This window comes from Bos taurus, chromosome 23, assembly GCF_002263795.3.
Source record: "Bos taurus isolate L1 Dominette 01449 registration number 42190680 breed Hereford chromosome 23, ARS-UCD2.0, whole genome shotgun sequence".
NCBI classification, from domain to species: Eukaryota; Metazoa; Chordata; class Mammalia; order Artiodactyla; family Bovidae; genus Bos; species Bos taurus.
Window position 1 is genome coordinate 29,144,128 of NC_037350.1, and position 25,314 is coordinate 29,169,441.

Here is a 25,314-nt window from a genome sequence, read left to right on the forward strand (position 1 = left end):
AACAAACTGTGGAAAGTTGTTAAAGAGATGGGAACACTAGACTACCTTACCTGCCTCATGTGAAACCTGTATACAAGTCAAGAAGCAACTGTTAGAACTGCACATGGAACAACGGACTGGTTCAAAATTGGGAAAGGAGTACGTCAAGGGTGTATACTGTCACCCTGCTTATTTAACTTATATGCAGAGCACATCATGGGAAATGCTGGACTGGATGAAGCACAAGCTGGAATCAAGATAGCCGGGAGAAATATCAATAACCTCAGATATGCAGATGATACCACCCTAATGGCAGAAAGGAAAGAGGAATTAAAGAGCCTTTTAATGAAGGTGAAAGAGGAGAGTGAAAAGCTGGCTTAAAACTCAACACTCAAAAAAAGAAGATCATGACATCCGGTCCCATCACTTCATGGCAAATAGATGGGGAAACAATGGAAACAGTGACAGACTCTTTTCTTGGGCTTCAAATCACAACCGACGATGGCTGTAGTCATGAAATTAAAAGACACTTGCTCCTTGGAAGAAAAGCTACAACTGATCTAGACAGCATATTAAAAATCAGAGAGAGTACTTTGCCAACAAAGGTCCATATAGTCAAAGCTATGGCTTTTTAGTAGTTATGTACAGATGTGAAAACTGGACAATAAAAAATACTGAGCACTGAAGAATTGATGCCTTTGAACTGTGGCGCTGGAGAAGATTCTTGAGAGTCCCTTGGACTGGAAGGGGATCAAACCAGCGAATCCTAAAGGAAATCAATCTTGAATATTCATTGGAAGGACTGATGCTGAAGCTGAAACTCCCAATACTTTGGCCACCTGATATGAAGAGCCAACTCATTGGAAAAGACCCTGATGCTGGGAAAGACTGAAGGCAAGAGAAGGGGATGACAGAGGATGAGATGGTTGGATGGTATCATCGACTTAATGGACATGAGTTGAACAAACTCTGGCAAATAGTGGAAGACAGAAGCCTGGTGTGCTGCCCTCCATGGGGACTCTGCCTGTTGGCAGAGTCAGACTGAGCGACTGAACTTCAGGATGTCAGGATTGGTATGCCACCCTGTGGTCATAATAGAGAACTGAATCATCTCCAGAATTCTGGAGAGCAAGACCCGATCCTGAAATACTGTAGCAAGTATCCCTTGAGCTAAGGTCTAGGATACTAATTTTAGTCTTTAAGATGGATTTTACCCACAGAATTCCTGATTCAGTAGGTCTGGGGAGGCCCCTGAGAATTTTACATTTCTATGTTCCTGAGAGATGTCGTTCCTTCTGGTTAGGAGACTGCATTTTAAGAATCTCTGTCCTAGTTTAGTTAAAAGCCAGTAGTATAGAGCCCTCAGCTCCATCACTGCACGTTCCCACCCAAATCCAAACCAAGGGTAATCAGGGTGTTCCCGTCTGTACAGTCTGTATTGAAGAGATGGAGATTGTAATCTGTACCAGTCCCTGACCACAAGGGGGCGCGTTATAAAATAGTCTGTTGTCTCATTAGTTCATCTGGAAAAGCTCAGAGAAGTGCAAGGAAATGAGAGAGCCCAGATGAAGTCTGGCTTACCCAGGAGAAGCCCTACGATTGACCAGGGCACACTGGGACATGGACAAAATCGAACTTGGCCACCTTTTCAGACTCTTCCTTTTATTTTATTTACTTAACATTTTGGCTGGGGGACATGTGGAATCTTAGTTCCCTGACCAGGAATGGAATCCGTACCCCCTTGCGGTGGATGTACAGAGTCTTAACCACTGGACCACCAGGGAAGTTCCCCGACCCTTTGTTTTTGTTTGGCCTCTCTATATGTCTAGGTTTCATGTTCTGAGGTGTCTTGCTCTTAGAACTCTACATTAACCTGTGAATGAAAAATGATCACGTTTTCAGAAATTCCTGAAGTAAAAATTGCCTGTGATTCAAAGGGAAGGGCTTTTATGAGTCTTTAAAAGTGGGCTTCAGGCACCTTCTCAGGCAGCTGTGTTACTATTTTTAGTGCATGTGTCTGGTGTGCAAATCCACCACGATGTTGGGACTGCTTCCTAATAATACCGTAGATGCTGATGAGACTTCCCCTCTTTGGGAGATCTCATCCAGACACAGGGCTATGGCCTGTGTGAGACAGTAACCTCAGATGACATTTTCTTGGTGAGATCCTGGCTGTCTAGATACAGCTCCCAGATATGATGAGCATCCATCAGAAAGATGGGGCAGAAGCCACATTGGATTTGGGGAGCAGATTCGGATTTGTCAGTAGATTCCTTAACCTTGGGTGAGGGTGTACATCGGCCACCCAGAGATCTCTCTGATAACTGGCTCCTCCCTGTATATTTTCCTTCTTTCCTGATGACCATATGCTTGTCTGCTCTCTGCTAGAAATCCCCATGTGAATAAACAGAAATGTGAATTCTCTTATATCTGGGGTCATAGTTCAGAATTTAGAAACTTGCTGTCTATTTTGAGTGGTATTTGCCAGGCAACCAAGCGGACAGCTTGTATTGGCCAAGATTCAAGCTTCCCTGGTGGCTCAGATGGTTAAAGAGTCTGCCTGCAATGCAGGAGACCCAGATTCAATCCCTGGGTCAGAAGATCCCCTAGAGAAGGTAATGACTACCCACTCCAGTATTCTTGCCTGAAGAACCATGGACAGAGGAGCCTGGTGAGGAGCCATGGAGTAGCAAAGAATTGGACACAACTGAGTGACTAACACATATACAATGTAGTTCAAGATCCCTTAGTAGCAATGGTGGGGAGGGAGCATTTACCAGATTTTTTTTTTTTTGGTTCTTTATCCAAGAATTAGCCACAAGAAGCAGAAAGTCCTCAGGGAAATTGACATGAAATAGTGGAGCTTGAACCTGACATAGAGCTCATTTGAGTCAGCCCTTTTCCTTTCAGCCCTCCTCTCTGCTATCTTTTCTATGCTCATGACCCTAGATCTTGTTCTAGAAAAACTTTAACAAGCTTTACATATTATCCACAAAGTAAGGATGAGGTAGAGAGAACAAAGAAAATGGCAGAATAGAAAAACTAAGGTGATGTCAGATATCAGGTGAATATTTCAAAAGTGCACTGTGAGGGAATGTACATTTCCTGGAGATGGCTTACAAATTTGGCTTTAAGTTTACTGGTTGTCATGCAAGCAGGGAAAAGTGATTAATTAGTTTCTTAAAAAGTTAAACACTTTCCGTATGATCCAGCTATTCCACACCTAAATACTAACTGAAGAGAAATAAAAGCAGACAAAGACTTGTACATAGTGTTCAGAGCAGCTTTATTTGTAATAACCAGAAACTGAAAACAACCCAAATTTCCACCAATAGGTTAATGGATAAATATTTTGTCATATGTTTGTATAATGGAATAACACAGCAATAAAAAGAAACGAGCTGTTGATTCACACAACATAGATGACTTTCAAATTAATTGTGCTGAATGAAAGAAGTCATAAAAGAGTACATACTTTGTGATTCCATTTATATAAAACTCTAGAAAAGGCAAAATAATCTATAGCCACGGAAAGCTGATCAGAGGTTTGGGAATGAGCAATGTGTGGAGGGGTAGAAGGGAGAAATTGAAACAGGACATGAGAAAACTTTTGAAGGGCTTGAATTCTTTCATATCATGCATGTGGGAATGGTTTCACAAGTGTGTGTGTGTGTGTGTGTGTGTGTGTGTGTGCTCAGTCATGTCCATTAACTACACTATGGAATTCTCCAGGCTTCAATACTGGAGTGGGTAGCCTTTCCCTTTTCCAAGAGATCTTCCCAACCCAGGGATTGAACCCAGGTCTCCCACATTGTAGGTGGATTCTTTATCAACTGAGCTGCCAGGGAAGCCCAGATTCATGGGAGTCAGCATTATTTCCTCAACCAGCTAGCAAGCACCATCTGGGCAAAATCACCACCCTATATTTCTCTGGTATTCACCACAGTGCCAAGCACAGCAGTGGGCATACGGAAGACCTTCAGTAAATGCTTGTAAAACTGAATAAAATATTGCCTATAAGAAAACGAGTATGGATTGGATTTTTAATAATGACTGAGTATTTGCCCCCGAGACATGGTTTCTGATGGTCTCAGCTCATCTTCATTTTTTTGTTCTGTGTGTCTCTGACTCTTCTGTACTTTGCCATCATATCTGCTCTATAGTGGCCTGGTTGTCTTTATGTCTGTGATGGGTGTGGAGTCTCTTCCTCCACTCCTTTGAATCTTGGTGCAGGAGGTCACTGACACTCCAAGAAGATCCTTCTCTCTCCCAGCAAAGGTGCCCAATGTGCAATGGATATTATCCTCTGTACAGATCTGTCTGACTCTCTAATAAAACCATTTATGGAGACACTATTTTGTGTGAGACATTGAATTTGGCTATTTAACAAGTCTATAAATCCTCAACAAACCCAAAGAAATACTCTATTATTATGCAAATTTTATGGATAAATAGATTAAGGCTCAGAGTGATGATATAGTTCTCCTGTTATCACACAGGTAATCACTTGGAAAAATTATGATCTTGAATTACAGACATTATAATCTATTCTCTTAACCACTCCCGGAGTGGGTAGCTATTTCTTCTCCAGGTGATCTTCCCAACCCATGAATGGAACCCAGGTCTTCTGCATTGCAGAGGGATTCTTTATCAGCTGAGCCCCCAGGGAAGTCCGATTCTCATAAGAACTTACCTTTATTGAAACTTTTTTCATTGCTCTCACTTCTTAAGGGCTTTCCTTTCTACCTGGTGATAGATTTACTTAGGTATAATTATGTGTGCTAAGTACTAAGGAGCAGGACCACTCAGAGAATAAATGCCTTACCTTAGAATGTACAAATGTCAAATAACTTCAAGGATCATTACTCTGGTTGGAAATTTTATTACCTTCATTGGTGAGGATGACAATTTGTAACATTTTCCCAATTGTCAACTTGCTCTGCTTGTAGAGTTAATCCTCCATCCTAAATATTTCCTGTTTCTTAGGAGAAGGCAGAATAGTGTTTGCGTGCTTGTGCGTGCGTGGGTTGCTGAAGTTGGAGGAGGCGTTTGACTCCAGTAGTTCTTTAAGGTAACATTTTCTTTTTGACAAGCTGCCCTCTCCCAAGAACCACGCCTCTTCTCCCTTTGATCTTTGGTGATTTGGGGCTGACTGGAAATGGGGGTCATCATCAGCAACCCTTTGTCAAATCCCTGCCGGCCCTATTTTCTGGATGGTTCTCTTTAGGGCAGCCTTGACATCAGCATTCCGGAGGCTGTAGATGATGGGATTGAGGATGGGGGTGACTACAGCATAGAAGAGGGAGACAAGAGGGTCACTGGTGGGATCATAGCTGGCCTTAGGCCGGATGTAGATAAAGATGGCGGTGCCATAGAAAAGGGACACCACCACCAGGTGGGAGGAGCAGGTGGAGAAGGCTTTGAGGCGGCCAGCAGCAGACGGGATCCGGAAGATAGTAGCCAGGATACGCCCATAGGAACCCAGGATGAGGCCAAAGGGACAGAGGATGAGGAGAGCAGCGGCCAGGATAATCTGCAGCTCGTTGAGAGAGGTGTTCCCGCATACCAGCTGCAGGACAGCCTGGATCTCACAGAGGAAGTGTGGGATGGCCTTGGGGCCACAGAAGGGCAAGGAGAAGACAAAGGAGGTGTGGCCCAGGCCCACCAGTGCCCCACAGGCCCACGCTGACCCAGCTAGACACAGGCATGTCCGTTGGCTCAGAAGCAGTGGGTAGCGAAGGGGTTGGCATATGGCGGCGTAGCGGTCATAGGCCATGGCTGCCAGGAGGCAACACTCCGTGGCACCAAAAAGGAGAAAAAAGAACATCTGGAGAGCACAACCAGAGCGAGGGATGTGGCGCTGACCGGTGAGGAGGTGGTGAAGCAGCAGGGGGACCGTGACAGACGTGTAGCCGATCTCCAGGGTTGAGAGGTTTCGAAGGAAGAAGTACATGGGGGTCCGGAGGGCAGCGTCAGCAGAGACCAGCAGCACGATGAGGAGGTTGCCAGCCACGGTGAGCAGGTAGACGGTGAGAAAGAAGGAGAAGAGTAAGCCCTGGAGGTCGGCCAGGCGGGAGAAACCGACAAGAATGAATTCGGTCACCACGGAGGTGTTTGTAGACATCCTGCTCAAATCCCTTCTGATGAAGGACGAAAGAAATGGCGAGGGAAAGTTGCAATTATGGAATTGTGAGGTGGGCAAAGATGGCGTCTTGTTGGGACTTCTCTGTCGGTCAGGTGGTTAAGACTGCTCCTTCCAGTGCAGGGGATGCGGGTTCCATGCCTGGTAGGGGAACTAAGATCTCACGTGACACAGGGTCTGGCCAACAATTAAAAAGAAATAAACCCTGTTTCAAAATTTGAAATTTTAAAAAAGATGACCTCTTCTTGTATCTGAGCAAAGCATTGGAACTTCTGTCTTTTAGACTTTCATGGCCTTTGAGGCAGCACAGCCTTGAGTCCATATTAGACTCTTGCTGGCTCTTGGAACCCTGGGTGAATAGTGCGGCTCTGTGCCTAACTCCCTCACCTGACTTCTCCCTGGTGGTGCCCGCCTTTCATAACAACACACTGAATTCTGTTTTCAGTTACTCCAGGGATGAGGGCTGGATCATTCTAGCCTCCTTTTTACTCTTTTCTCCCTTACTCATCCTTCCCACAGTGCTGGGGACAGAATTTTCCCTCCCAGCAGATATTTCCCTCCTCAAAGTTAGATGTGTTCCATGTTCAGGGAGGGCATGAAAAATCCCAATTTAGTCGGAATTTTCTCTGTGTTTTTTCCTTTTTGAGTCCTTCTATATTTGTCTTTTACTTTCCTTCTTTCACATGTTTCCTTTTTCCATGCCTTTCCATTTGTCTCCCCTCTCACACAATTTTCATATAGTTCCCCACCCCCCACCCCCCAACTTCAACTCTTTCTTCAGTTACCAGATCCACTCAACCTTTCTCTATTTTTTTTCTGTCAGTTTCCTATCTAATGGCAATGAGATAAATTTCATGGTTTTCAAAGGGGAGAGAAGAAATTGGAAAGATTCTCTCTCTTATAAGCAGTTAAACTGTTAATTATCCAAAGGAGTGAGAATCACTCTAGTTTTTAAAGATACTCAGGAAGGAGATGACAAGGTCCTTCCTGGTTGCTTATTTTTGCATTTTACAGCCCTCAAACCTCATCTCTATTTATCTTAATATGTATGCAAAAGCCCAAGCCACACGTGTAAACTTCACAGATCCACACACTAACATATTACATTTCTAAACACAAGCACAGAAAAATAGCCCAATATCCTCAGATGCTAGAGTCAGCTAAGGTCACAAATAAATCATGTATTGTATATACACACAAATATCACTACAAATAACAATGAATGTGAAAATACATTTAACCTAGGAATATAAATACACCCAGATATATAATAGAAGCACACATCTAAATTCTTTGCAAATGTAAAACCATATTCAGGAACATCTATTAAAAGTACAAGCTCACACACTGGTGTCCTTTTGCAGTTCGAGAGTCCTTGGTTCATTCCACCTTAGTGGCTCTTTCAGTGTTTTTCAGGAGATGCTATCAGAATTCTTTCTTTTTATTTGAAGAAACAGCCAGTGATAAAGGCAGATGGTCTTTGATGACTTGCTTATCTTCTCCTTTCTCTACACAGTGGATCCCTCCCGAGGAAGGTACTGTTCAATTTGGTGTCTCTTTCATGTCTCTGAGGACCTGAGTCTCCAAGCATATTTGACTTTCCAAAGGGAAGTGCTCTTCACACAACCAATTAATGTGTTATTTTAAAGTCTGTTTCTTAGGTTGCAGAAATTGTAGGGTGACCTGTCAAGAGCATATCAGAGAAAATGTCCAGGGCTATTGTTTTTCGTAGCTCTCCCATAATATCAAAAAACTAACCCAATTAAAAAATGGGCAGATGAATTGAAGAGACATTTTTTCCAAAGAGGAAATGCAGATGGCCATCAGGCACATGAAAAGATGCTTAATATTGCTAATTATCAGGGAAATGCAAACCTGAAACACAATGACCTATCACCTCACATCTATTGGAATGACTGTAATCAAAAAGAACACAAACAGCAAATGTTGGTGAGGATATGGAGAAAGAGAACCCTTGGTCACTGAGGTGAGAATGTAACTGGTGCAGCCACTATGGAAAACAGTACAGAGGTTTCTCAAAAAACTACAAATAGAACTATGACCCAGCAGTTCCACTCCTGGGTATATATCCAAACCAAACCAAACCAACCCAAACTGAATCAAAACACTAAAAAGATACATGCACCCATGATCATAGCAGCATTATTTACAATTGTCAAGAAATGGAGGAAACCTAAGTGTCCATCAACAGATAAATGGATATAGATGTAGTACACACACACACACACACACAGGAATATTACTCAGCCAAAAAAGGGGTGAAATAATGCCATTTACAGCAACATGGATGGACCCTAGAGATTATCATACTAAGTAAGCCAGACAAAGACAAATATTATATAATATTGCTTCTATGTGGAATTTAAAAAATGATACAAATGAATATCTATACAAAACAGAAATACACTCACAGACATAGAAAACAGACTTATGGCTACCAAAGGGGAAAGGAGGGGAGGGAAAATTAGGAGTTTGCTATTAACATATACACACTATTGTATGTAAAATAGATAACCTACAAAGAATCTATTGTATAGCACAAGGAACTGTACTCACTATTTTGTAATAACCTTTAAGGGAAAAGAATCTGAAAAAGACTGTATATATATGTATATATATATATATATGAATCATTTTACTGTGCACCTGAAACTAACATAACATTTTAAATCAATTAAACTTCAATAAAAAAGAAAATAACAGGCAAAGTTTATTTGGGGTGCCATAACGGAGAAGGCAATGGCACCCCACTCCAGTATTCTTGCCTGGAGAATCCCATGGATGGAGGAGCCTGGTAGGCTGCAGTCCATGGGGTCGTTAAGAGTCGGACACGACTGAGCGACTTCACTTTCACTTTTCACTTTCATGCATTGGAGAAGGAAATAGCAACCCACTCCAGTGTTCTTGCCTGGAGAATCCCAGGGACGGGAAGCCTGGTGGGCTGCCGTCTGTGGGTCACACAGAGTTGGACACGACTGAAGCGACTTAGCAGCAGCAGCAGCAACAAAGTATCACAAATGGGATGGATTAAATAAAAAGATTCATTATCTCACAGACTCCACAGGAGTCTGGAGATCCAAGTGTTGGCAAGGTTAGTTTCTTGAGTCTACTCTCATTGCTTATAGAAGGCTGTCTTCTCCTATGTATTAAGACACTGGTTTTCCCTCTGTGTATCTGTGTCCTGGTTGCCTCTTCTTAAAAGGATATTAGTAGTCATATTGGATTAGGCCCCATTCCAGGTAACTCATTTATCCTTAATCATCTCTTTAAAGATGCTGTCTCCAGATACAGCCTCATTCTGAGGCATTGGTCATTAGGGTTTCAACATATGAATTTTTCTGGGGGTGAGAGAGGTGGTCACACACAGTCCAGCGCATAACAGCACTACAAGGAAAGAAAACTACATGCCAATCTAATCTAATAAACCAGCACTTGTTCACTGCTTTCAGTTCAGTCACTCAGCCGTGTCTGACTCTTTGCTACCCCATGGACTGCAGCACACCAGGCTTCCCTGTCCATCACCAACTCCTGGAGTCTACTCAAACTCATGTCCCTCACCTCAGTGATGCCACCCAACCATCTCATCCTCTGTTGTCCCCTTCTCCTCCCACCTTCAATCTTTCCCAGCATTAGGGTCTTTTCCAATGAGTCGGTTCTTCATATCAGGTGGCTAAAGTATTGGAGTTTCAGCTTCAATATCAGTACTTCCAATGAATATTCAGGACTGATTTCCTTTAGGATGGACTGGTTGGATCTCTTTGCAGTCCAAGGGACTCTCAAGAGTCTTCTCCAACACCACAGTTCAAAAGCATCAATTCTTCGGCTTTGCATCATTTCTTCATTCACTGCTTTGCATGTTATTAAGTCTACTGAACATCAGAACTTCTCTCTGAGAGAACTGAAAAGGATTTTATGTTCTTTGGTTACCTGCCTGATAGCAAGTGAAGGAGCTGGATGTCCAACCCAGATGTACAGACTACAAACCATGTGCGATTTCCCAGCACTTTATATGAACATCAGAGTATTCACTCCTCTGGAGAAGCTGAGCAATGGAAAGAATAGGCAAAAATGGACATGCTGGGTGGCAGGAGGAGCAACTGTTTCACTTAAAATGCCACAGATAACTCCCCAGAGCAAATATATAGACTTAATGACTGGACGTCCCTGGGTGGGAGTCTGCCTACCAATGCAGGGACACTTGCTCAATCCCTGTTCTGGGAAGATTCCTCATGCTTGGGGCAACTAAAGTGGGTGTGGCAGAACTACTGAGCCTGAGCTCTAGAGCCTGCGAGCAACTACTGAGCCCATGCACTGCAACCACTGAAGCTCCTGCGCCTAGAGCCTGTGCTCCAGAACAAGAGAAGCCACTGCCATGAGAAGCCAGTGCACTGGCAAGAGCAAGCCCTACTTGTTGCAACTAGAGAAAGGCTGCACAAAGCAATGAAAACACTGGAACCAAAAATTAAAAAAATAAATAAATAAAAAGCTAAGCTTAATGATTAAAAAAGTTACCTTGCACAGGTAAAATTCAATGACTAGGAGTTATTTTCTGCTGGATACCCCACCAGCTTTGCTTTCTCTGCTTTTCCTGTGGCTCCATCACTTTGTTTCCCCGCTTGAGTGGTAGACCTTTTTCATCCGGGACACCAAGACTTTCAGAGCTTCCTTGACATCCTTGTTACGGAGTGTATAGATGAGAGGATTGAGAAGGGGAGTGATGACTGAGTAGAAAATAGCCACAATCTTGTTGATACTTGACTCATACCTAACAGCAGGGCAGACATACATGAATATGAGAGTGCCAAAGTAGATGGTGACCACGGAAAGATGCGCTGTGCATGTGGAAAAGGCCTTGCGCTGAGCAGCAGCTGAGGCCATGGCTAGAATTGTGGCCAGGATGTGGGCATAGGAAGCCATGGTGAAGACCAAGGCCCCTAGGATAATGACAGTGCTAAAAGCATAGCCCACGGCTTGGATGGCGTATGTGTCTGTGCAAGAAAGGCGGAAAATCTGGTCAGCGTCACAGAAGAAGTGGTTGATCTGGTTGGGGGTGCAGAAGGAGATCTGTGTAAGGAGGAATGAAGGGAACATGGGGCAGAGGAATCCCACACACCAGCAGACGCCAGCCAGGGTACCACACGTTTGAGGGCTGAGCAGAAGTGGGTAGTGGAGTGGTCGGCAGATGGCTGCATAGCGGTCATAGGCCATGGTAGTGAGAAAGAAGAGTTCTGTGGCAGCCAAAGAGAAGAAGAAGTAGTACTGGGTGATGCAGCTGGGAACTGAGATGACCCCTTGGGAACTGAGAAAGTTGGCCAGCATTTTGGGCACAGTGACTGTGGTGTACCAGAGCTCTACCAAGGAGAGGTTGCAGATAAAGAAGTACATGGGAGTGTGGAGGCGTCTGTCCAGGGCCACAATGAGCACAATGAGCCCATTGCCCACCAGGGATAAGAGGTAGACCAGGAGAAAGAGGGAGAAGAAGAGCAGCTGCAGAAGTGGAGAGTTGGAAAATCTCATAAAGATAAATTGAGTGACCAAGGTGCGGTTGGCTCTTTCCATTCAGCCTGGTGGGTCAACTGGGCATGGAGGAGACATATGAAGATCTTGAGATGTCTTAAGTTACATGGTTTCCTCTCCAGCTTTATTACACCATCTGGACTCCACACACTCCCAGTATTCCTTTTAATTCACTCTTTGACTGCCTCAGAGCTTCTCCAAAGCAGAGAGCACTCTACTTCTTCAAAAGTAGGGTTACTAAATATTCAAGACACTCTCTCTTTCTCCTCATTGAAATAGGTCCTAAAATGCCACATTTCCCAGGAATTCTCTTTAGAAAGATTACAGGAGAGGACTCAGCTGTGGCTCTAACTAGAGTGAACAAGGAGCCACGCTGTCCCTAAGCATAGGTTGAATTGCATATTATTGTAGATATCAACTTTTTTGGACGTCAGACCAGGAAGTTTATATTATTTAACTTAATATTTCCAAGGATTGGTTAGTGTGTATCCTTGAGCTCTCTGATCCCAGGAATCTTTAACCTTCAGGCTTGCAGAAGATATGGGATATTACTGATCTTCTATCTTCCTGCTCTGGACAGTAGCTCTGTCTTTTGCCATCAGATCTCAGAAGGTGGGGAGTAGTGAGTGTGTTTACCTTTGTACAGATTCCAGCACAAGACTGGTAGAGGCCCTTCATGGAGACTCTGATTCTGAGAATCAAAGGCAGAGTAGGAGAGCTCTTCTTGCTCAGTGGAGGGTAAGGAGTGGAATATAGTTTAACGTGAAGAGTAAATGTAGGTTTGGATTCCCAGATGGGAATTTGGGGATGGGTTAAGATCCTTGAAAGGAAACAACTGTTATAGACATGTGCTTAAATCCAAACTAATCACAAAAGCAAGGCTCAGAGGATACTCAGGTTTGCATAGCTGAAGTTCATTGGAATGGATGAAGGTGATAGCACTGACATTATTGAGATGTGAGTTTGTAAAATTTGTAATATTTTCCACATCTTGCAGGTGTCTTCATTTGAAGTGCTCTAAAAATGGAAATATCAAATATATTCAACATTAGGAGTAAGATTAATTATGCTATACATTAAAATACATGAAATAAATAAAATACATGAGAAATTGTTTTGACACAATGTAAAGGTGTGATGCAAAATCTAATATTCAATATGATCTGGTATGTATGCCCAAGATATAGATTACCAGTGACTTCTTAAATGTAAATTTTTGTGTCACCACTTCATAATAAATACAATTTCAATATCAAGAGGGATATTTTATTTTGCTATTAAAATATTTATTTTATTTTGATGTCAGAAATAAGTTAGTTGATAAAGATCCTTCAGGTTGCAACCAAGTCCTGGCATAGTCAAATAAATAAATAAGTATTAAAAAAGAATGCATTGAGTTAGTTGAGAAAAACTAGAGAAAATTGACAAATATTAAAAAGAAATTAAGAATCATCTGAATATTTTCCAGTCAGTGTGAGAAACATTAGTTATATTGGAATGTTAACTTTTGAAGTATTTTCATTTATGTATTTATACACACATACACATGCAAAGACAAATGCACACTTGAAACCATAAAAAGAAATTTCTGAACTGTCCATCCTTTACTTTCCATTCTTCCACTGCCATCTCCTGATTCAGGCTTAGTACCATCTCCTTTGTTCATGACACTACCACCCATCAGGTTTCTCATGCTGCAAATATGGATTAATGTTCAATGACTCCCTTCTTCCCCTCTCTCTTTCTTTGCCCCCATGTCAATACTTACTAAAGTGCTTTGTGATATATCTGTTTATGTCTATTTTTCTACTATTAAATCTCAGTATTTAAGATTTACTCAGATCTACTATTAAATCCCTTGAAGTTGGGAGCTCTACTTTATTCAAGGTTTTATTCTCAAAACCTGGGATACAGCATGGAAGACAGAGCAGTAAAAACTAAGTGTCAGGTGGAGGAATGAATAGATACACCATCAAAGCTGCTTGCTAATTGTTATCCAGCTTCTTTCTCTTCCAAAGTGTCCAGAATTCCCTGCCAGATGGATTTTCCTGGACACAGTTTTTTTTTTTTTTTTTTGGACACAGTTTTCATTCCATCAATCTTTTGCCTGTGATTCCTATAATACATTATATCAGGTTCCAATTCCTTGGATTGGCATTCTTTTGCAGACCCTGAAACATGTGTTCTATACCACCTGTCTAAGAAAGTGTATTTTTAAGTTTGCCAGTGGGATTATTCCTATTTCCCCAGAGCTCATTCTAAATACAAACTTTCTGTGTCTGTTTTCTCCCAGTAAGAACTGCTGAGAGATTTATGTCAGAAGAAAACACTCTTCCTCTTCACTCTCTCCAGCCCCAAATTTTTACTTATCTATGATTACCATTGAGCTTCTGACTTCAAGGAGCTCATGTCTAATAGTAGAAATCTAGATATAAACAGATGTTTCATGAAGTATTTTGGTAAGTGTTATAAACATGGGCTAGTTAAAGGACCTTAAGGAAACCACTGCAGTTGAAGGATCTGACTTTTTAGAAGCAGAGAAAGGTTTCACAGAGAAGGTCAAATTCAACATCAGTCTTTATGAATACAAAGGAGTTTTTAGGTATCAAAGAGCAGGGTGTTTGCCAATGCACGGAGGCATGAACTGACACTGAGGAGTTCCCTAGGGCTTTGATTAAGGTAAGGGCTGGGAGGAAGGGGTGGGTCATTTTTGCGGGGAAGGCAGGGCTTGCTTGCACGGACAGGCTATCTCCATCTCTGACCTTCCAACAGTCTTCTTCCCTAAGTCAACTCCTTTCTTCCCCTGAAGGAAAAGTAAGACCTGCAGAGAAAAGACACTGACTTCTGATTTCCTCACTGGTCGCTCACCCACCAGCAGATACTGATGGGGCTAGGGGAGGAGCTTTGGGAGAGGTGATACAGTGAGACCTCCTGGCAGAGAAGAAACAGACCTTGCTTCCCTGAATTATTGATTTCCCACTGGAATGAAGACGAATCCGTGTGTAGGTACAGGTTCCAGAGTCAGGGTTATAGAGAGCTGATGCATTTGGGCCCATACTGGATCATCGGGCAAAGAGTTTGGGGCATCAGGAATTTTGTATGAGGCTCTCAGTTGGGAGTCAACTGGCAAGACGAAACTGAGTGGATGGCCAAGGCTTAAGGGAGCTGCTCGACTTCTGTTTAAATTAACTTTGGCTTGAGCCAAAGTTCCAACCAAGAAGAGGATGCAACCTTACCAGCATATTTATCTATTTCCTTACCTGCCTGACCAGAAAAAGTAGATATGGGGGAAAAGTGGGGGTCATGTGAGCAGACCAGGCTCTCTCCCTTTTACTGCTAGCAGAGCTAAGAGCAGATCTAGGACTGGCTGTTGGCTGGGGTTATTAAAAAGGAACATTGATATGAAAATGTGATTGGAACAAAAACTAACAGGGATTTGTGTGCAAAGTTTCACCCTAATAGAAGCAAAGGAAAAGTGAATGTCTTAATAGCCAGAGAACACTTTGAAACATAAACATGACTGACAAATTAGGGAATCTGACTCAGGGTCATTAGGCAGTTGGTGACCCAGTGGAAAGGGAGGCAGTAAGCAGAGCACGGTGTATGGCAGTAACCATAAAAATACAACTGCTGTACATTTGCAGTCCATACATTGAGTCTTAGTATACTATATTCATATATCAGCAATCAATCACTGATGCACATTTAACATTTAGAGAATCTAAAGGTTGGGGGCCATTTTAGGCAGCTTTCCTTATTTTGCCCCAAACCCTAGATTCCTTTCTGCCTCAGTGCCTTTGCTCATGCTTGGCATCCTCCCCTGTGTTTTGTAAAACAGCAACCATTGTTTTTGATTCATTTATGAAGTCTCAGCCAAATGTTCTAGTCCAGGGACTAGTGAAATAATCCTGAATTCTTACTGTTCAGAGAGCTATACAGTTCAGAAGAATGGCAACTGGACCTGGAAATTCTGATGCAATAAACTTCACCTATAATAAGTGTTCCGCAGCCCAGAGAGGAAGGGTCTTGGAACAATCTCATCTCTTTTCATCCGTGCTGGATTCTGAACAACAGAACTGATGGCAGCATATTTATATTTTATCTTTGTACCCTGGAACCAGTGTTCACAATACTATTGTTTTTCCCTGTATAAATCTATGATATTCCTTACTGTATTTTATTTTCCAGAATGGGAATGAGTGAGAATGTATAGGGGGAGTAAAACAGACTCTATGCTTCCATAAACTTTGTGGTCAAATAAGTAGTGGTCCCCTTCCTCTTACCACCAAGAGGCTGTGCTTGTAGTTGCTGGTATCACAATATTTATGCCTAGAATTTGGGCCAGGAATTAAGAAATGGCATCTATCATCTCTCATTTGGTCATCTTAAAGAATTCATTTAATTTTTTGAGTCAAGGTTTCTCCTGAAACTTTGGACAAATCATCTCTAATCCTAACTATAAAGACTCTTGAAAAATGTCAAACCAATATAAATATTTTATTTTTCTTACCCTCATTTATTATTTAATTTAAAAAACAGGCAAACATAAAATTTTATTGAAAATAAAATTTAAAATATTATTGAGTTAGAGCCATTGACTGTGTCACTGCCCTTTGTGAAGTTATGGACAAAATTGAGTCAGAGGGATATATATGAAAATGGTCAGTCTTTAAAAATATCAGGTAGAGGGCAAACAGCAGGTTGGTGTTCAGCTGTCTCTGAGAAGCTGAGTATGATTCAGAAATGAACAACTCTAGGTGCTCCACCTTCTCCATCTCTCTCTCTACTTCAGCAGCTGATAAAGAATACTTTTCTCTCATCCATCACTCCGGACATTTATTCTCTATTTCTAAAGAGAGGGAGAAATACTCTACACCATTCTGCTATTCAGTGAAGCTCCAGGTTACTTTTGGAGTGTCCTATCTCAGCTATTTTGAATTTAAGTTTTCCTCCCTTCCTTCCCCTACCCCTTTTCTTTCTTTTTAAAATAGGGATGCATGCTAAGTCACTTCAGTCATGTCCGACTCTTTGCGACCCTATGGACTGTAGCCCTCCAGGCTCTTCTGTCCATGGGATTCTCCAGGCAAGAATATTGGAGTGGGTTGCCATGTCCTCCTCCAGGGGATCTTCCCCACCCAGGGATCAAATTTGAGTCTCCTGAAGCTTCTGCATTGCAGGCAGATTCTGTCAGCCACTGCCGAAGCCTTTAAAATAGGGATAATGCAACTGAATTCTGACTAAGAGAGAAGATCTGGCTCACTATCATTAGTTACACTCTAACTTTCCATTCCTAATTCTTTTTACATGACCAAAGACACTGAACCTCATTACCTTGGGCATCAGGGCAGGAGAAGATAGCACTCATCAATGATGGGAAAGAGGACCGGAAAGATGCATCAGTTGGTTCTGTGGGACAAAGAGGTAGGGTGCAGCTTCTGTCTTAGGAAAAACAGTAACAAAGTCCAACTGAGAGAGGTGGTGTTGGAGAGGAGCTCCATGTGTCCTCTTCTCCCAGCTCCCTTTTCAGAAGCATGTCTTCCTTAGGGGGTCAGGGTCTCTGGAAAACCATGGAATCTTCAGAAGCATGTATAGTTTATTTTCCAGATTTGAGCCTCCATGCTCTGAGGTGACTGCCCTGTGAAGGGAAGTATTGTTGGTGTGTCTCTTTTCCTCAGGGGAACTGTACTCCCTGAGACCCACACACCCTAAGGTGACTCACAGAGATGATTGGTATCGGGAGCCCAGCGGTCACACTGTTCCCTTAGAGTCAGAAAGCCCTGCCAGTGCAGACAATTCCCTGTAGAAGGACCACATCTGCCTCTCTGTGTATGGAGCAGGCTGATGGGGACCAGGTTTCCTCTTCTACTGTCTGGAATGTTAGCTCTGAGGCTGTTGATTCCAGAATTTCTTGGTGTCATATTGTTCGATCTAGAGCCACTGAAGAAGATCACTCTTCACACAGAGTCCTGTACAGTCAGTAATGACTGTTAGTAATAAGAGTGTGTCCAATGCCCACCTTTTTTTTTAAAGGTTATAATTTTTTTTATGTTTTTTTTTATTTATTTGGGCTTCCCTGGTGGCTCAACGGTAAAGAACCTTTCTGCAATGCAGGAGATGCAGGTTCGAGCACTGGGTCAGGAAGATCCCCTGGAGAAGGAATGGCAACCCACTCCAGTATTCTTGACTGGGAAATCTCATGGACAGAGGAGACTGGTGAGCCACAGTCTATGGGGCCTCAAAGAGTCAGACACAACTGAGAGACCAAACAACAGCAATGATATATTTATTTGGCTGCACCGAGTCTTAGTTGCAGCATGTGGGGTCTTGTTCCCTGACCAGGAATAGATCCTGGACCCTCTGCACTGGGAGCATGGAGTCTTAGTCATTGGATCACCAGGGAAGTCCCCAGTGCCCACTTCTTATGCTTTTGTTGAACACAAACATTTCTTTTCAGGCTTTAGGGAAGACCTTCCTCTGTGGGAGTAAAGAGAGTTAAGGAGGGGAAAGGTAACAGCAACTTGCCTGAATTCACTAATGAGGGCTTGAGGAAATTCTCCCAAGTACAGTTTGTGATGGGACAGGAAAAGTCCCATCAAGTTTGAATAATCATTACAATGAATATGCTGTTTTTTTCATTCTATAACGTTTTCAATTCATTGCTGCATGAGGGTCAACATTTTTGGTATTGGAAAATCCCCCAAAGCTTGTCTGATGCCTTGTCCTCCTCCTCATTTCCCTTGTGTGTTTTTTCTTTTCTTATTGTGTTCTAGGAAGTAAGCATATAGCAGAGAGAGCAGTGAACAGGCCAGGGTTTTGATCTTGGTTGTTGAAGGTGATAAATAGAAAATAAATTTAAAGAGCAATTTGTATGGTAATTGGCAAACACATAAAAAATTTAAACATGGTAAAGTTTTTATATGGGAAAAAACAAAAAATGTATGAAAATAAAAATGTATATCACCCCAAATCCCCAGTAGCAAGAATTAGTAGTTTTGATGCTAACCAGGTTCTTGGCCTTCCACAGTCAATAGAAACTGACTACAGATCAGACAAGAAATTCAGGCAAGGCTTTATTGGGGCTCCTGTGCCAGCTGCAGGAGGGAGAGAAAGCAAGTAACATGTTCCCTTGCTTGTCCCAGTGGAGGGGCGAGCTCATTCCTTACATGGCTGAGGGTAGGAGTGTTTTCCCAATAGTCATGTACGGATGTGAGAGTTGGTCCATAAGGAAGGTTGAGCACCGAAGAATTGATGCTTTCAAATAGTGTTGCTGGAGAAACTCTTGAGAGTCCCTTGTACTGCCAGGAGACCAAACCAGTCAATCCTAAAGGAAATTAGCCCTGATTATTCATTGGAAGGACTGTTGCTGAAGCTGAAGCTCCAAAGTACGTTGGCCACCTGATGCAAAGAGCCGACTCATTGGAAAAGATCCTGATGCTGGGAAAGATTGAAGGCAAAAGGAGAAGGAGCAGCAGAGGATGAGATGGTTAGGTCTCATCTAATCATCTTGGTTAGTTGATGCTAGTTAACTAATGGATCAACTCAATGGACATGAATTTGAGAAAACTTTAGAAGATAGTGTAGGACAGAGGAGCCTGGTGTGCTACAGTGCATGGGGCCACAGAAAGTTGGACACGATGTAGTGACTAACAACAAGGAGTGTGTCCAGGGCTTGGGCTGGAGGTGTGGCTTAGGTGGTTTGCCCACCCTTTTGTGGTGTTGAGTGCAGGAGGGCATGTGCAGTACCCTGTTTTTGCTCCCAATACCTAGTTTTTGCTTCCATCTCTTCAGAAATGGCAGTTGGGACTTTCGTATTTTTTGGTCTGGAATTTGCCCCAACTGTGCATGCACACAGTAATTTTTAGTCCCATATAATTTCTTTGTATTTTGTAGCTGGAAGAGAGGTGTGTCCAGGTGTAAGCTTTGCAGTATTGCAGCAAAGGATCCCAGGTCTCAGCATTGTCTCAATTTCTTGATTATGTCCACAGAAACAGATGTGAGTGGTTTATTTTACTTTTTTATACAAATGAGAATGGAACACACTAAGCATACTATTTTGTACTTGATTTTTTTTTCTGTTTAACAAATATCATAGAGCTCTTTGGCACCATTGGAAATAATCATGGGATATTAGGGCTTCCTGGGTGATGCAATGGTAAAGAATCTGCCTGCTGAGGCATTATGTTTGCAAATGTTTTTATAAGTAAAGGGAAAAGTATGTAAAGACAGATGTCAATATTTAAACAATGGTTTCATCAAGGTAGGTGGAGTGTTCTGCGGGGAGAAAGAGAGAATATTCATTTTCTTTAGAGATTGCTATTTTATTTGAATTGTTAGAGTGCATTGTAGCTATGATTTAAGCTATTGAATTAAAAAAAAGTAGTAGCATTTACTGTTGCTGTAGATAGTGGACCTTACAGTAGTTCAGAGAAAGGGGCTTTCTCTGTTGGTCTGTTGGGAAAAAAATGGGAATGAAGTAAGGGTTTGACTCAGATGGATGATAGTGAAGTGACTGAACACACTGCTGGGGATGAGAAGTCAATAGATCAGCCTGGTGTCTGTGGAGAATTCACAGAAGGGAACAGTTGGAGAGGAGCTGTCAGGTAGGCATTTGGGCATGGAGGACACTGAAAGGCCATTTAATCATGTAGATGTTACCTTGCAATAATATGCCAGCTTCCTTCCCCTTAAATCAGCCCAACATTGGCAAAGCTTTGAAAATCCACATGAAATACTCCCCAGGGCTGTTTCAATTGAAATACTTTTCTGGGATGGTGAAATGTCTGAAAGCTGGGTGTGGGGTGGAAGGGTTGAGAGCAGTCTTCTGGGAGGACCACTCTTGGGCATGGTGGTTTAGGGATGCTGTAGAGAACTTAGGAGAGTTTTGTGATAAGTTCTGGGGAAAGAGCCTAGGAATGGGGGATGGGATGCTTAGTGGAGTGCATTAGCCCCCAAGTAGATGGAAAGGAGGGTTCCCATATAACCCTTGGTTTCTGCTCTACTTTTGGTCAAGCCAACAGTTCAGGAACCTCCTCTGGAGAAAGACAGGTATCTCAGGGGGCTGATATTTCCTTTTCATTTAAGGTTGTTCTCTAGTCAGTTTGTAATTGGTTCTCAGGGGCCCCTCTCCTCTTGGCAATTGTCAGCCCTCTTTTGTGATAAAGGGAAGGACCTACAGTGGAAAAGCCAAAGGAATCGGGAAACTAGAAAAGGAGATGGAGAGTGGAAAAGAGAATGACTCTGGGGAGTGGAGGGTGAAAAGTGTGACATTTCTAATCAATGTCTTGCATTATTTCAGGTTGAGTTCAAGGGAGGAGTTGAAATTGGGAAACTTCAATAATCTGAACTCTTCAGAAGATCTTAGCACATATTCTGCTTTTCACAATTTTTATCTTTAGAAGGACTATTGCAGGTGAGTTTCCTATTTTTGTATAATTGTTCACAGCTTAGGTCACAGACTTTTTATAAAAGGGTAAAGAATTGGTATTTATGGAGTTGTTTCCTCTGATTAGTAACACATTTCATTTAACCCAGAGAGTCAAAAAGTCAGTTTTTCAAAGTCATTCCTCTGGAATCCTAGTGTTGCAATGTCTTCCACTAAAACCTTCCCATTTGTCTATAATCCTCACATCCTTCTATCTTCTCTTTTCCTTCTTCTTTCTCCCCACTTCCCCAACCCCTTGAAAAATAGAGTGGGAATGTGGTGATCTGAAAAGCCACGATTATGCTATGACTTGAAAATAGTTTTCATGTAAGTGATTTTTTTTAAACTTAATTTTATTATTATTATTTTTCCCACACAGCATGTGGGATCTTAGTTCTCCAGCCAGGGATTCAACCTGTGTCCCCAGTGTCCACTGTCCTCCAAACAGTGGAAGCTTGGAGTCTTAATCACTGGACCACCAGGGAAGATCCTGACTGAACTTTTAAAACACTCCCAAGAACAGTCTTATTGTGGAGTTGACAACCATATTTTTCATACTTTCTGCTAGCAGATTCTGTGACACACATACACACACACACACACACATGCACCAACAAATATCTGCATTTTTGCCCTCTGCTTCCAATCATTTGATGCATTCTCATTTTTAATAAACACACACACATCACTTTGGATAGCATATGAGATCTTCCTTGCAGGTACTCAGGGGCATTTTCAGCTCTTCACTCAATTATACATCCTTGCTTTCCATTATGTCTCTCCTGCCTAGAATGCTATGCTCACTCTCCTATCCTTTGCCTGGCTGACACTTGTTCTTCAAAACTTTTTAGCTACAATTACTTCCTCAGGGAGCCTCCCTGATCTTGATTCTCACACTCTCTCAGTTCCTAGTCTGAGTTGGTTTTCTCTCTAATCACACAGCACCTATACTTTCATCAATCATATTATTTATTACATTTGTATTATAAAATCTTGTATGAAATTAGAATTTAAAGAACATTATTTTTAAGGGAGTGGGCAATCTCGAGACTATAAGGTTATAATTGTGCTAAGATAAAGAGGTTATAAGACTAATGAAGAGAGAATACATAGGAATTTTCCAAGTAACAATTGATTAGGTGCTTGAGGAATGAAGAGACAATGTTAAGATAAAGATGACTGCAATATAGTAAGCTTGGGTATCAGGCAGAATTTCCAAACCACTCACAGTGAAGCTGGTTGTGATCAAGGAAGATAAAACAGTTTTTTTTTTTTTTTTCTTTTTCCTATAACAAGCTGATTGTAAGCTGTGATAGGACACAAGGCAGGCATTTGAAAGACATTACACTGTTGCTCCGGAGAAGGCAATGGCACCCCACTCCAGTACTCTTGCCTGGAAAATCCCAGGGACAGGGGAGCCTGGAAGGCTGCCATCTGTGGGGTCGCACAGAGTCGGACACGACTGAAGTGACTTAGCATAGCATACTGTTGCTCATGAGGAAGGCTCTATGGCTGGTTACAGAGATCAGGAGGGTAGAATTTAGTAAATCATAAAAATATTGGTGGTGGTTTAGTCGCTAAGTTCTGTTTGACTCTTGTGACCCCGTGGACTGTAGCCTGCCAGGTTTCTCTGTCCATGGGATTCTCCAGACAAGTATACTGGAGTGGGTTGCCATTTCCTTCTTTAATAAAAATATTAGATTGAACTAATAGGTTAAGGTCTCTGAAGACTGGAAATTGTGAGTTTAAATCATTGATCAAACTTCTTGAGTCTTGAATGTGTGCACAATTAAGGAAAACAGCAGAGGTAAGGAATTGGAAAAGCAACTAAAAAGGGGACAGACTAGGATGTGTGTAAGTGATTCTTGTTTTTGAGACTTACCTTTATCTTTTTCATTTTAGCTCTACTTATCTCGGGCTTGGTGTAGAAAATGCAAAGAAGCACTAGAATCTGTCACTTAATCACTGCAGAAACTTGGATGATCTTCATGGAAACGGTCTCCATAGGAAACCAAACGATTACTGAATTTGTCCTTCTTGGTTTCTATGTCAAAGCTGAGCTGCATCTCCTTCTCTTTATTGTGTTCACTGTCATCTACGCTTCCATCATCCTAGGGAACATGCTAATCATTGTGGCGGTGGTTAGCTCTCAGAGGCTCCACACACCCATGTATTTCTTCCTGGCTAATCTGTCCTTCCTGGAGATCCTCTATACTTCCTCAGTGGTGCCCAAGATGTTGGAGGGCTTCTTGCAGGAGGCGGCCATCTCTGTGGCTGGTTGCTTGCTCCAGTTCTTTATCTTTGGTTCTTTAGCCACTGCTGAGTGCTTCCTACTGGCTGTCATGGCATATGATCGCTACCTGGCCATCTGCTACCCGCTCCGCTACCCTCTCCTGATGGGACCCAGATGGTGTTTGGGGCTGGTGGTCATAGCGTGGCTCTCTGGCTTCATGGTAGGTGTAGTGATTATAGCCCTCATGGCCCAACTGAGATTCTGTGGCCACAACCACATTGACCACTTTTACTGTGACTTCATGCCTTTGATGAGCCTGGCCTGCTCAGATCCCAGTGTAGCCCAGATGACAACATTCATTCTGTCTGTGGTCTGCCTCACTGTTCCTTTTGGACTGATTCTGACATCTTATGGCCGGATTGTGGTGGCTGTGCTGAGAGTTCCTGCTGGGGCCAGCAGAAGGAAGGCTTTCTCCACGTGCTCCTCCCATCTAGCTGTAGTGTCCACATACTATGGTACTCTCATGGTCTTATACATCGCGCCCTCTGCTGTCCACTCTCAGCTCCTCATGAAGGTCTTTGCCTTGCTCTACACTGTGATCACCCCTTTCTTCAATCCTGTGATTTATACCCTGAGGAATAAGGAAGTTCAGCAGGCACTGTGGATGCTTCTGTATGTTAAGCAAGCTGAAATGATTGAAGGAGGATGGTGGTAAATATGTTAATTGGACTTTGGGATTGGTTGGGTAGAAATAACTTTGTCCTGTTTTGACGTTTCTCTCTGTGAAAAGTTTTATAGTTACTGTACTCATACTAAAAATGAATATTGTAGAGCAATAATTTTAAAGTGCTTTAAATTTTTTACTTTAATATTTTATAATTTCTTTACCAAATAGGCTTTGAATATTTCCTATAGGAAACAAATATATGAAAACAGCAGTGCAAAACAAACCTAGAGATAAGTTGAATCATGGAAGTTTGTAATGTGGTTTTTCATTGATGACTATGTCTTGAACCTCTTTTTATTTTAACCAATATGTATGTATTTATTCTTCAGAGATTCTCAGCATAGCTGAACATGATTTAGGTGATCTCTGTTTGTGAAAGCTCATAGTCATTTTTAATTTTTTCACCATGCAAATATAGTTTACATTTAGATTTTCCTACAATAAATTCTTAAGAGTTGAATTGTCAGGTTAAAGGGAAAGCATATTAAAAAATTAAAGCTGAATGCATTTAATTGTTTAACTACTTTATTGTAGAAAATTTCAAATATACAGAAAAGTAGATAGAACACTGTAATAAATCCCATACAGCCATCATCTAGCATCAATATCAACATTTGCCAATCCTATTTCTATTGCCTATAGCTCCTTTTTTTTCTGGAACACTTTAGAGCAAATTTCAGATGTGTAAGTATTGTGTTATGTGAGAAGTGTAGCGATGTTTTCCATGTGCAAATACATTTGATCCTTGAACAACATGGATTTGAACTGCACAGTTTCACTTAAAGGCCGACTTTTTTTTTTAGTAGTAAATACAGAAGTACGGGATTTATGGCTGGTTGAATCCGTAGATAGGGAACCTCATATGTACAGGGGAACCATGTGTACAGAGAGCCAACTCAAAGTTATAGGTGGATTTTCAATTTCTCAGTGAGTTGTCACCCCTGGCCTTGGTATTGTTCAAGGGTCAAGTGTACTCAGTATGTTTTATCGATGAAGGCATTTAAAGAAAAAAACATGCCAACCCCGATGTTATGATATTTAAAAATACCTCCCCAATGGCATCTAATACCCAGACTATGTTCAAATTTCTCCAATTATCTTTAAGTAAATTCTTAAAATTAGGATGTAAACAAGATTCACACTGTATCTTGTTGTGTTTTTAAGTCCCTTATTTCATAGTGGTCCTTCTCCTCTATTTTTTTTTCATACTTTTGACTTTGGGGAAATTAAGCTCACTGTAGAATGGTTTATATTTTACATTAGACTTTCTGCTG

General features: G+C 41.9%; 3 protein-coding genes across 3 annotated transcripts; 1 reads left to right on the forward strand and 2 right to left on the reverse strand.

Moving 5' to 3' along the window:
- Window positions 1-5,164: 5,164 nt before the first annotated feature.
- On the reverse strand, window positions 5,165-6,103 carry OR10C1 (olfactory receptor family 10 subfamily C member 1). The gene has a single exon (NM_001390680.1). It carries the CDS (start codon window positions 6,101-6,103, stop codon window positions 5,165-5,167), a length of 939 nt encoding a protein of 312 aa, NP_001377609.1.
- A 4,638-nt stretch (window positions 6,104-10,741) lies between these two features.
- On the reverse strand, window positions 10,742-11,701 carry OR11W1 (olfactory receptor family 11 subfamily W member 1). Its single transcript, XM_002697400.1, has one exon. It carries the CDS (start codon window positions 11,699-11,701, stop codon window positions 10,742-10,744), a length of 960 nt encoding a protein of 319 aa, XP_002697446.1.
- An 11,249-nt stretch (window positions 11,702-22,950) lies between these two features.
- Window positions 22,951-24,437, forward strand: OR11A12 (olfactory receptor family 11 subfamily A member 12). The gene has a single exon (XM_024983912.2). The coding sequence runs from the start codon at window positions 23,012-23,014 to the stop codon at window positions 24,026-24,028; it is 1,017 nt and encodes a 338-aa protein (XP_024839680.1). The 5' UTR covers window positions 22,951-23,011; the 3' UTR covers window positions 24,029-24,437.
- Window positions 24,438-25,314: the final 877 nt, after the last annotated feature.